The following is a 13,512-nucleotide window of genomic DNA, read 5'->3' as shown; positions in this document are numbered from 1 at the left end:
CAGGTGTGATATATGTGCATCAAATCTTTGTTCCTACGGTTTATTTGGGGATGCTGGGGTTGGCATTGAAGCTGGAAATCACATCTCTGGAAATGATAAAAAAAAATTGCTTTAGGGTCAACAAGAATCTTGTGTTTGAAACGTACACTGCCTGACTGCCCTCACTCCCCTGTCCCTTGTTTTCTTGGGGGACCACTGGGACCCACCCACATTACAAGTTCATTCATGTTTTTATACCAGTTCTTGATACTTCCACCTAAGCCGATTACAATATAGATGAGTTAAATGTAAATGCTCTTTTGTGGAAAACACAACTATGTGCCAACCATGCTCGTGCATCTGCACCTGCCACGTTGCCTACCCACATTTGTATTTCTGCGTTCTGGAAAAATCTAGGCAGTATACCAAACTGCCTCAGCAAGTTATAGAATGCAGAAGGGATATGCACAAACAGCATCATGAGCAGCAAGGAATTTTGGGTTGTGCTATTGCACAGAGAGCTGGAAAGGAAGAGGACCAACCAAACTGGTTACACAGATAAATGGCCTGTCATCCACTCAGCAAAGTAATAGTGTTCTGGTTACTGGAAGACACATGGGCCAACATCCTCCCCTGGCAAGGCTGAAACATGGCTGGCTGCCAAAGTTACAAACACAGCATCAATCATATTTTGTGCAGACATAAACCAAATTTAGGGCCAACCATCTCACTAACTTGTCACAGACTTAAAGTTGTAGCGTACACAAGCCTCAGCTCTGTTCTTTTGTCTGGTCAGTAACAGGTGATTATCACAAAGCTAACCTTAACCAGCTTCTAGAGTTTCAGCCAGGAGCTTACTCTTCTCATTGAATTAATAGCCATTTTTGTTTCTCTGTTCTCCCAGCTGGTTATCCTCCAAAATTTTCTTAATACGAACGTCACCTGTGCCTTATCCTGCCAGGAATAAAACCTGTAGGTTTGTGTGACAAACGTTAGTGCTGTTGTCCTGCTGGGAAGTGCAACAGGAAATCAACCCTTCCTTGCACGCTTCTGTTGCCAGTAATAATATTGGTTTGTCCCACCAGTTCTACTATTCGTATGTTTCTTACCTAGAATTCAACCCTTGTGCATAAGCAACCTTTCAGGAATCCGTACAATGTGGTTACAATAGGAAATTTCCTTTGGAGGGAATTCAACCACATTTTGATCAAACAGTCATATTTGATCCCTAATTTTTTCCGCACTGGGAGTCTGATTTTCTCCATCATGGAAAATCATACATTAGCATGAAGGTAATGGAATTACTCTGATTTTACAGTAATGTAACTATGAATATGTCAGAATATAACCCCATTTACTTCTCTCACTATGGTTCTGTTTGTCTATTTGTGCTCTTTTAACTTCATATCTATTGCGTTGTTGCAGTAGCTGTTTTCCATAGTCATTTTTCCTATTTTTGTTGTTGTTCTTTATTATTGTAGTGCTTCGGACCAGGGCCATCATGGACCAGGACCCTTCCGTGCTAGGCGCCGTACAGACACAGAACAAAAAGACAATCCCTCTCCCAAAAAGTTTAAAAAATCTAAGTAGAAGACAAGAGGCAACCGATGGTACAGGAAGATGGGGGGAGTTGTTATTTGGTGGGGCTACTTAGGAGGAGATCAGTTAAATAGAAAGGAAAGGGAAGGGAAGAGGGTGAGGGGGACAGGGCAAGTATGGAGTGAAGTGTGAGGAGGGAGAGAGATGGTTGGAGCAATTAGCCAATCAGCACAGGGCAGAGAAAGTCACAGAACATTCTGCAGTTTTGACTGGAATGTCCAGAGGTCCCTGCTTTAGCTGCTTCTGATCTCTGGCTGGCTGCTTTCTGCAATTTTGCCCCAGGGCCACATGGCAGGGGAGGGAGGGAGGGAGGCACCGCCTGAATTCTAGTGCCTCTGGCATGGGCATTTCTCACATTTTCTTATGAGTTTTTAATCCATTTACAACTGTTTCCCTTTCTATGACTGTGTCACATTTTCCTGCTTCACTTTCTTTTTGTCTTCTGCATGTGCTGTCCCACCCTGTAGTTCCCCCAAAAGAAGTGCATAACTACTTATTTCCAGTGAGGCAACACTAGGAGTTGAAGCAGTTTGAAATGGACATGTCCACAAGCCCTGATCTCATCATCAGCAGGAGAGTTCATATCACTTTTAGGTCACTTCAGCTGTAAAGATGCTTTGCTGTTAGCAGCTTCACATTGTCCCAATGTTACTTTTCTGGCACAATGGATTGGGAAGCTGGCAACAGTCATTATGAAGCAAAAGAGTTGGGGGGGGGGGTTTGGAGGAAAATTCTCAACAGATTAAATTTACAGGTGACACTCTTTAAAAGTTGACAGATAAATAACAATAATTGAGTATAACAAATCTCAAACACAGTAATCAAATCAGTCTCCCAATCAGATAGAATGGTACCTTGGTCCTATCAGTTTCTTGTTACTACTAAAAAGTATATAGCGGCACTCATATCTACAGTATATGCTTTCAAATATACATTTGTCTCATGTAACTAAATTTTTTCTTAATTCTATATGTAATCAGTGACAGACAAAAAATAGTACAATATATTACTGCTGCTGAAGATTTACACTTTAAACTTGCATTTATAATTCTTTACATTAATTGAATGATATCTGGTACAGTACCTTGCACTTGTTCATTTGGGATAGTAACTAGATTTCCTTCTAAATTCATACAAGCTGTTCGTGCAGCATGCCACGACAGTTGCTCATCTTCATTTGAGCCAAACATTTTGTAACACTGAAATAAGAATAAATCATGTAAATATTTTACTTGCTGCACTACTCCCCGCAGATAGGAAACCATCTTTTTCGAATTAACATGACTGCCATGTTCAAGTAGGAAGATGGAATGTTAAACTGTGTTCTACAAAAAGTTTGTGAGAAAGCTCCATTTAGAATAAGCTTTTCGAGGTGATGCAGTTGATTATAAAGTGAAAAGTAAAATTATAGATGCCAAAAAAGTGTGTTCTTAAAGAAAATATGTTTACCAGATTTGATTTGAAATCAGCTTAAAACAACAAGCAGAAGCTGGCTGCTTTTATAGGCCAGCTGCCTATATTTGGTGAACTACAGAATGATTGAAACCAGCTTGTATGTGTCGTTAGCCGTACAAAGCATAGGTTGAATCAAAAAGCAAAGCAGTGATTTTTGTGATAAAATGCAAATAAATACATTTTTAAAGAAATGTCTGGTAGTCTATGAGGCTGAAATTTGCACAAAAAGTGCTGGCAGTACATTGTGGAACAGAAAAATGTATCTGTGTTGACCTGAAACATTATTTTTTCAAGTAATAACGTCAACAGATCTGTTACAATGTGTACTTCAGCCTTCTTGGAACTTGGGGACAGAGCTAGACCTCTCAGTCATGGGCAGCAGAGGAATAGTCTGTTTCTTGAAGTTCCGTCCAACTGATACAACTTCCAGGGTCAGGATAATTCCATTTTGCGTTCATATGTTACTGATTGTGTTAATTATACTTGGGGAAAAAAGCACAGTTTCTCCTATTGTGGAACATGGAGGTAATTTTCCCTAAAGAAGCAAACCTGAAACTTTGTTTGTGAGTTTCCAACTCTGTCTCCGGGGTGGTCTGGATCTGTGAATCTTATTATTTGCAGGATGGACATTTTCAAGTAAACATATGTAAGTTTTCCTATTCTTCATCATACTAAGTTCCACAGATCTGTTACAATGGGATTCTCACACCAGTATGCTTCCAGCATGGGAAGCAGGATCATCCTTGAAATATGAACATCCAAAATAAGGTAGTATATATATCCTCTATCTTCCCCTGGGCACTGAGATATGGAGACGATTTGTGCCAAGAAGTGGCACTGGCTAAAGATTAGATGACCAACATGTAGAATTTGGTGAATTTAGATACTGATGCCCGCAAGGCTGCCTAACAGATTTCAATACTGCACATGTGACTTCTCTGCTCTGCACTGTCAGTATTCCTACAGATTCAACTTTGATACTTGACAGAAGGAAGAAATCTGTTTTGAATTCACTTTGGAAATTAATGTTATGGAAGTTGTGAAGACTACTTGTGTGAATTAAAAGTATGATTCTGGGTCTCATCAGAGAAAGCTCCCAACTTCATATATTCATCTAATTAGAGATAGTAATTATTAGGTAGTTTACTTAATGGATAGGAAGTATATTGACACTTGCCACATGGGTTTGAATGCAGTAGTGCTTTTAGGACCAGAATAGGAAATTCTTCCTATCGGGCTTATGAAATCTTTATTAGAGAGATTTGACTTTGCAGTCGTTAGGCAGATACAGCTGTGGCAACACCACTAAAGACTTTGCTTTCACAAGTTCCTGATGCCGGTGGCATTCATTCACGATTCTGAACACTAAGGGCCAGATTCTGATTTCAGATACACCAGTGTAAATCCAAAGAAACACCACTGAGACTGGATTTACACCTCTGCGATTGAGATCAGAATCTGGTCCTGAAATTCCAGTTCTCTCTCTGCTGAATGTCCTAACATTGACACAGAAAACTGGGTTAGAATAACATGTGTAAAGCCGCTCTGGATCAGTGTGGAGAGGTAATATATTGCCACCTTAGCAAAAGAACAAACAAAAACAAACAAAAAATCCAGTGTATTAAAAGTCATACACAATATCTGCATTCATAGTCTCTTGCAGAATGAATTAAGCCCCTGGAGGAATGGGACAGGGATTCTGAAGAGAAGTTATTTGTTGAACAAAATGATCTACTGTTTTGAACAGTTTCTCTAATGCACTCTGAGAGGGCTTCTTCATATGGTCTGCTCAGGGCTGATGCTGCAACTCACTTTCAGTTATCTAATAAATCTCCAAAAAAGGCATCAATCAGAAAAAAGTAGAAATTCAATTAAATATACACATTAAGATCTACCAGGATCATTCCTGTGTGAAATGTATGTAAGACTTAAAGCAATTTACATTGCTTATATCCCATGATTTATTTCCTAAAGGATTTAAATATAATTTTATAAGTTACCAGAATAGCTCAACCAACCAATAACTGAAAAAAATCAGACCCCGTTTTTCATGAAATGGTGCATATTTTGTAAAGAAAGTCGCTTGCATGCAATTTCATCACAAATGAACATGCCAAGCGTGCCATAATCCCCTTTGCATGAAAAAATAATGCATGCAGATCTAAGTCCTCTCTTTGTGAAAATCTGGCCCTCTTCCTCCAATATTGTATCATAATAATAAATATAAAAATGCATAATTCCTCTGTCTAAAATACAAACACATTGTGGATATGTTACTGTACCTTATTTTGAAACAAAAGCCAAGTTTCCGGACATCCTCCTGGGGATGAAGGTGTTGTAGGAGAAAGTGTCGCATTAATGGAACTGTTGTGCCTTTCACATATAAAAGGATTTGGATAACCACAGTTTATATCATTCCATAATCCTGAATATGAGATAAATACATAACTGGGTGAGACTCACATTTGTCATGAATACCCATCCCCTGAGATACAAGGTGGGTGGGGTAATATCTTTTATTGGACCAACTTCTGTGGGTGAGAGAGACAAGCTTTTGAGCCACACAGGGCTCTTCTTCAGGTCTGGAAAGGTACTCTCAGAGTTACAGCTAACTGCAAGATGGATCTTATTGTTTAACGTAAGTGGCTAGCACATATTCTAAGGGGCCATTCAAAGTATGGAAGTTGGTCTGATAAAAGATATTACCTCACCCACCTTGTCTCTCTAATATCCTGAGACCGAAATGGCTACAGCTACACTGCATATATCCCACCCCATGTCTGTTGCATGAAAAATAATTGCAATATAGTTACATTAATTACAGTGCTGTTATTTGAAGGACATTAACAGTAAGAGTCAGTGCCTCAAAATTTGTGTAGTATTTTACACCTGTGCCAAATTAGTGTACACTGCCACCATTGCGATCTGGTGGCATTTAACACCCATTTTGCCCATGTGTAAGTGATTATACAAGACTGAGGAAGCTTTTGGGAAAGGAGGAGCCTATGAAGGATGAGCTCCACCTAAGCCAAAACGGAACCAGATTGTTGGCATGCAAAATTAAAAAGTTTGTCTTTTTTTATAGTATGGGCTGGGGGAAAGCCAACAGGTGCCGAGGAGCACATAGTTTGGATCGACACAGACATTGGGAAGATTTATTAAAGGGAATACACTTTATCTCAATAAAGAGGCTAGGACAGAAGTTGATAAAATACTTAGGAACTGAAAAGAAACAGTGAGATGAAAAAGAGTCCCATTCAATTACATCATATGAAGTCAGACAACTAAATACTGACAAATATTATAAGTGCTTGTATACAAATGTTAGAAGTCTAAACAATAAGATGAGTGAACTTGAGTGCCTGATATTAAATGAGGACATTGATATAATATGCATTACAGAAACTTGGTGGAATGAGGATAATTAAGAGGACATGGTAATAGCAGGGTACAAAATCTATAGCAATGACGGAGAAGGTCACTGTGGGGGACAGTGGCAGTATATGTGAAAGAAAGCATAAGGTCAAATATAGTGAAAACCTTAAATGAATCAAACTGTACTATAGAATCTCTATTGATAGAAATTCCATGCTTAAATGGTAACTGTATAGCAGTAGGAATATACTGCTGACCAATATGGTGATGGTGATTGTGAAATGCTCAGGAAGATTAAAGAGGCGATAAAAACCCAGAAAACCCAATAATAATGGGGGATTTCAACTATCCCCATACTGACTGGGTTTATGTCACCTCAGGAAGGGATGCAGAGGTAAAATTTCTACACACCTTTAATGATTGCTTCTTGGAGCAACTAATCCTGGAACCCACAAGAGAAAAGGCAATTCTTGATTTAGTCCTAAGTGGAGCACAGGGTCTTGTCTAAGAGGTGAATATAGCTGGACCACTTGGTAATAGCGACCATAATGTAATTAAATTTAACATCCTTGTAGGGGAGAAAATACCAAAGAAACCCACCATAGATGCATTTAACTTGAAAAAGGCAAACTATACAAAATGAGGACACTTGCTAAATAGAAATTAATAGAAACAGTCAAGGATGAAATGCCTGCAAGTTGCATGGAAACTATTTAAAAACACTATAATAGAGGGGCTAATTAAATGTACATCCCAAATAAAATAAAACAGTAAGAGAACAACAACAAAAATCCCACCACAGCTAAACAGCAGAGTAAGAGAGGTAGTGAGAGGCAAAAAGGCTCCTTTAAAAATTGGAAGTCAAATCCTACAAAGGAAAATAGAAAGGAGCATAAACTCTGTCAAGTCAAATGTAAATATATAATTAGGCAGGTCAAAAAAAATCTGAAGAGCAACTAGCAAAAGACACAATAACTAACAGCAATTTTTTTTTAAGTTGATCAGAAGCAGGAAGCCTGCCAATAGTGGGAACAACAGATGATTGAGGCGCTAAAAGAGCACTTAAGTCAAGGCCATTACAGAGAATTCTTTACACTGGTCTTCAGGATGTGAGGCAGATTCCCAAACATTCTTTTTAGGTGGCAAATCAGAGGAACTGTCCCAGACTGAGGTGTCAATTGAGGAAATATTGGAACGCATTGATAAATAAGAAGTCACCAGGATCAGATGGTTATATACCTATCAGAACTCTTGAATGAGTACCAGGCAAATTGGTTGAAATTGTAGTAAAGAATTATCAGACACTCAGATTAACAAGATATGTTGGAAAAGAGTGAACATGGCTTTTGTAAAGGGAAATCATGCCTCACCAATATATTAGAATTCTCTTAAGGTGTCAGTAAGCATGTGGACCAGGGTGATCCACTTCATATAGCATAACTGGACTTTCAGAAAGCCTTTGACAAGTCCCACACCTAAGACTCTTAAGCAAAGTAAGTGGTCTTTTGATAAGAGGGAAGGTTCTCTATGGATCAATAACTGGTGAAAAGTTAGGAAACAAAAGGTAGGAATAAATGGTCAGTTTTCACAATGGGAACAGGTAAATAGTGGTCTCCCCCAATGATCTGTACTGGGACTCGTGCTGTTCAATATATTCATAAATGATCTGGAAAAAGGGGTGAGCAGTGATCTAGCAAAGTCTGCAGGTAACACAAAATTACTCACGATAATTAAGTCCAAAGCAGACTGTGAAGAGTTACAAAGGAATCTCACAAAACTGGGTGAGTGGGTAATAAAATGGCAAATGAAATTCTATGTTGATAAGTGAAAAATAATGCACATTGGAAAAAATAATCCCAACTACACATACAAGATGGTGGGGTCTAAATTAGCTGTTACTACTCAAGAAAGAGATCTTGGAGTCATTGTGGATAGTTCTCTGAAAACATCCATTCAGTGTGCAGCGGCAGTCAAAAAAGTGAACAGAATGTTGGGAATCATTAAGAAAGGGATAGATAGTAAGACAGAAAATATAATATTTGACTCTATATAAATCGATGCTATGCCCACATCTTGAATACTGCGTGCAGATGTGCTGCCCCATCTCAAAAAATATATATTGGAATTGGAAAAGGTTCAGAAAAGGGCAACAACAATTATTAGGAAAACATCTACTCAATGTGCAGTGGGGGTCAAAAAAGCTAACAATGTTAGGAAGCATTAGGAAAGGGATGGATAGCTAGACAAACGATAAAACAGAAAATACCATAATGCCACCATATAAATCCAGGAATATGCCCATGTGTGCAATTCTGGTCACCCCATCTCAAAAAGATATTTTAGAATTAGAAAAGGTACAGAGAAGAGCTACAAAAATGATTAGGGGTATGAAACAGTTTCTATATGAGGAGAGATTAAAAAGACTGGGACTGTTCATCTTAGAAAAGAGATGATGAAGGAGGGATATGATAGAGGTCTATAAAATCATGAATGGTGTGGAGACAGTGAATATGGAAGCGTTATTTACCCCTTTACATAACACATGAACCTGGGGTCAACCACTGAGAATAACAGGCAGCAGGTTTAAACAAAACACAATGCACAATCAGCCAAAGGATGTTATAAAAGCCAAAACTATATAACTGGGTTCAAAAAGAATTATGTAAGTTCATGGAGGATAGGTCCATCAATCGCTTTTAGCCAAGATGGTGAGAGATGCAGTCTCATGCTCCGGGTGTCCCTAAACCGCCGATTGCCAGAATCTGGGACTGCATGACATGGGATGGATCATTTGATAATTGCTCTTTTCTGTTCATTCCTTCTGAAGCACCTGCACAGGTCACTATCAGAAGACAGACCACTGGTCTGACCCAGCATGGACATTCTTATGTTCCTGAGATGAAAGGCAATGGAAAGGTTTGAAGAATTTGTTATTTATGCCATCCACATTAATTTCTTAGTAGCACATTAGCTCAGTTAATAATAATATTATTTATAATAATATTTTTAATATTTATATTAATATTTATATAGCAACCATGCCCAGTGGCCGCTGTTAGGTCCCATTGTGCTGGATACAATACAAACACATATGAAGAGAGTTAATTTTTTGTAATACCTCTAAAAAGAAAAAGAAATAAACCACAGAAGCAAAAATTAATGACCTACACAAAAAAAACAAAAATTAAATCCAGAAATGTCATATTACTCACCTAAGTTTTTATACATGACTACACAGTTTTCATCGTTGTTTGCAAAGTTGGGTTCATGTGCTGCCCATGCTAAGAAATTCACAGGGGTTCCATCCATCCAGCTTAAAAATCAGACAAAACAGAACCTATTTATGCATAAATTTATTTGCTTCCATGTTACAAAAATCATTTTGCAAAATGTTGAAGAAGTCTATCAACCATTTAGTTTAGAGTGCTTTACTTGTCCAACTTCCATTAATATTAAACGTTATGAGATTGCTAAAGACTTAACTGAGAAGAGAAAATATGTTTTATATATTTTTACTTTGATTATCCCTGTGTTTATTCTGTATCTATAGATATACTAACTTTCTTTTTAAATATCTGGCTATATTTACCAATACACTCCAGCTGCTTTGGCACAGGTCTGGTGATGCAAAGCAGCCATAAACATGGCTTAGCTGCATTGCTAGAGCAGCAAAAGACAGTCCAAGTGTGTTGGCGAATATGGTTCATATTCTAGCTCCTTGTCTATTTTCTTTTGTTTTTTATTTTTCTGTAAACAATTGATTGATTTCAATTTATATAATGAATAATACAGAAAAAACAAGACTATGAAGATGTGATAAGGTGCATATAGTGATTTCTATGAAAAAGTCAACAGTTACCATCATATGAAACATGAGATATGTTAATTATTTCCTATTTTAAATACAGGAAAAGACTGCAATATTTCAGGCACCATGGTGTGGTAACTGCTGGCCAAAAAGGAATATTATACATGGTGACCCCTGCAAGGAAGGAAGATATGGTAGTAAGTACTTATATATAACTATGAACTTTGTTGAAAAGTAACGAGTGAGAAACAAACCTACTGTTTCTACAAAGGCACAGGCCTTGTGTTACAGCTGAGTTTGCCCCTGATTTGCACAGTATTTTAATACGCCTTTGTACCTCCCAATCCTGGGACCCAAGACAATTCTGAATGTAGCCAAAGGGCCACTATGGAAGCTGGGGATCAGCATGGCACAGCAGAATCCAGACACTCCCATTTCCCCCCATCCAGGCTTTATCTCTAGCATCACTTTTTCTATTCCTTCTGAGTAAAAGCTATTTTTTTTAAAAAATCATTTTTTCTTTTGAGTTAACTGGAGATATGTCTAAACTGAAATTTGATTGATCCAGTTCTATCAGTAGTCAAATTAAAAAAAAAAAAAAAAGATTTATACCTGGTAGAACTTCAAAACTCAGGGCTGTCTCTCCAATTAAAATCTTTTGGGATGCACTACTAATCTTAAAACAAATGGCAAAGTACAACTTTTCAAAATCCATCAGAACTACTGAACTTTAAAAAAAAGGTTTCAAAGGGGTAGCCGTGTTAGTCTGTATCAGCAAAAACAACGAGGAGTCCTTGTGGCACCTAAGAGACTAACAAATTTATCACAAATAAATGTGTTAGTCTCTAAGGTGCCACAAGGACTCCTCATTGTTGTTGTTGTTGTTTTTAAAAAAATATTAATATTCTAATATTCTTAAGGAATTAATGGATTTGTAAGGGTTTAAGAGCCTGAGCCAACTCCCTCTGGAGTCAATGGAAAAACACTATTGACTTCAATGGAAGTTGGTCTTCTATGAGGGCAGAATTTGGTCCTTTATCAATAGAAAAACATTCTTTTAAATTCCTCAGTGGGGTTTTACTTTGTAAGATTCAGACCAATGGCGTAACCGAGTGCACGATTCAACTCAATTCCCCACCCCCACCCCACTATAGAAAATGTAAAGTAGCTATTATAGTGATCGATCGTATAGAAATGCTATAATAAATAAGAAATGTGGGATTTTTCTAAAAATTTTGAATTAAATATGCTTGTGAACTGAGATCTTTATGCCAATATTTAGTCCAGAATAAATTTTTACAACCCTCAGTAATGGAAACACTAAGGGGGACATCGTGGTCTCACTGAAGTCAATGGCAAAACAGTCTCAGTGACTTTGACGGGGCCACAATTTCACCCTAAAGTTCTCTGTAATCACAGCTTTGTCCAACACAAGACCTGTTTCACTACAGTACATCTGACTAGCGTTGATGTTGCTTGTTTACTTACCTAACCTGTTTATCCAAACTCAGTTCTAAACCAATGAAATATGCATCTTCTTTGCCATTTTTCATGATCTAAAATAAAAAGATAAATCTTAAACACTTCCTCTTTATATATCAAAAATATTTTAGTGTAACTGCCTGGAGAGAGAGTTACAGGTCCCCCTCTGTGCTGATTCACAGAGGATATAAGTTGTTTCATCTCGCAGCAATAGAGTTTTGACTCTTTAGCTTAAGTCGTAGCAGCTCATGCTTTTAGCTCTGGAGGTACCCAGTTCAATCCCCAATATATTGGCCAAGAGGGTGGCCATCACATGAGTACTTATTTCAGTTTCTCTTCAAAGTTGTTGGATTTAATACCTAAAGAAATTTCTAGTGACGGACATTCTCTCTCCTATGATTTGGATTAAATCCTTCACCTCCTTTCACTATTGCTCTTTAGTCAGTTGAGCAAAATTGTTATTTAATGAAAGTCTGCCTTATAAGCACATGTCGGATTTTATAAAATGGAAATCAACTCATAGGCTACAGGAGAATTTACCCCAAATTTCCTAATCACTCAAGGTAAACAAGCTCTTCCCTGGGTCTCAATCTATGCCCCAAATTCTCACTTCCCTCTCAAGATTTTGCCAGTCATACAATGCTGAGAGATAGGGGACAAACCTGATGGTTGGCAATTCCACTTCTATTCTTCTCTCTCTCTCTCTCTCTCTCTCTCTCTCACACACACACACACACACACACAAGCTGAAATCAACAAGACCATGAGCCTTTGATTTTATCTGGAGTATTGCATTTAAGGTCTCCAGATCTGCAGGGTATTCTGAAGTTGTCAAGCGACCTAGCAGCGCAGTAATTTCAGGCCAGATCCTGCCCATCTTATCGGTGAAAACTTCCACTTTATTCAGTTCTTTTGAGACTGACAAGTGAAGCAGTGGCTAACTCTGGCAACTGTTATTTTGCAAAGCAATTTGGTTCTTGTTAAAAATCTGATTTATAGCCATAAATTGATTCAAATTAAAGTTTAAGATCAACCGGCAATTGCTAACACAGTCCCTGTCTTGACTACTTTGCCAACTAAAGGCCTAATTCACCACTGCATTATTGCAGTTTTATGACAATGTAACTACATTGATTTCACAGGCATAAAACTGGAACAACATAGTAGTGAATCAGGCTCTAAGGTGAAATATTCTGTGACCATGTTCACTGTACTAGATTACTAATTGCTGAAGCAAGACCTGGTTTGCTCACATATCTCCATAGCATCTTTCTTTCACTGTCACCCTCAATGACAACAAGATCTCCAAAATTCTTCTTGCAAAACTCCCGGCCTTTTTCCATGGGAACACTTTCTGTGCTGAAATAATATTGCTTGTCTTCTTGTATAATCCATCCATCATCTGTGATTTTATATTCTGTAAGGAAAATAATGAGGCTATATTTATTGCCCCTCTCATACATATTATTCTCATTATAATTATTAAAATACATTACTAAAAAAACTCACTGGGACTAGGAGGCTCTGTTGGTTCAGGATTTACTTTTGCTCCTGTAAAATAAAATAAAACCACATGTAATACACCTCATAGCCATGTAGCACAACCTCCCCCTCCCCCGCCCGTACTCAAGTTTATATGGTAAAGTTTAAAGAAAACATTTCTGCACCAAAGCACTAGATTCCAGTCATTCTTTATATATACACAATACACTGTAAGTTACCTTTAAATGTGTGTCAGAATTGAATCAGAACTGTTTTGAGATGCATGGGGCACAGCAGATGCTTGTACTGCTCTGCGAAAGCTTCTATGCCTC

General features: G+C 37.9%; 1 protein-coding gene across 1 annotated transcript in view; it reads right to left on the bottom strand.

The window, feature by feature from the left end:
* The window catches only part of LOC112102189 (macrophage mannose receptor 1-like), an 80,798-nt gene that overhangs the window by 23,151 nt on the left and 44,135 nt on the right, over positions 1-13,512 (bottom strand). Inside the window, exons 16-21 of the mRNA XM_026649475.1 lie at positions 13,208-13,249; positions 12,952-13,115; positions 11,705-11,772; positions 9,621-9,721; positions 5,316-5,458; positions 2,663-2,777 (exon numbers count right to left, since the gene is read on the bottom strand). Coding sequence (XP_026505260.1) covers positions 2,663-2,777; positions 5,316-5,458; positions 9,621-9,721; positions 11,705-11,772; positions 12,952-13,115; positions 13,208-13,249 — 633 coding nt within the window. The remainder of the gene's footprint in view (positions 1-2,662; positions 2,778-5,315; positions 5,459-9,620; positions 9,722-11,704; positions 11,773-12,951; positions 13,116-13,207; positions 13,250-13,512) is intronic.

This window comes from Terrapene carolina, unplaced genomic scaffold, assembly GCF_002925995.2.
Source record: "Terrapene carolina triunguis isolate 2854851 unplaced genomic scaffold, T_m_triunguis-2.0 Scaffold84, whole genome shotgun sequence".
NCBI classification, from domain to species: domain Eukaryota; kingdom Metazoa; phylum Chordata; order Testudines; family Emydidae; genus Terrapene; species Terrapene triunguis.
This window is presented reverse-complemented; position numbering and strand designations above follow the sequence as displayed.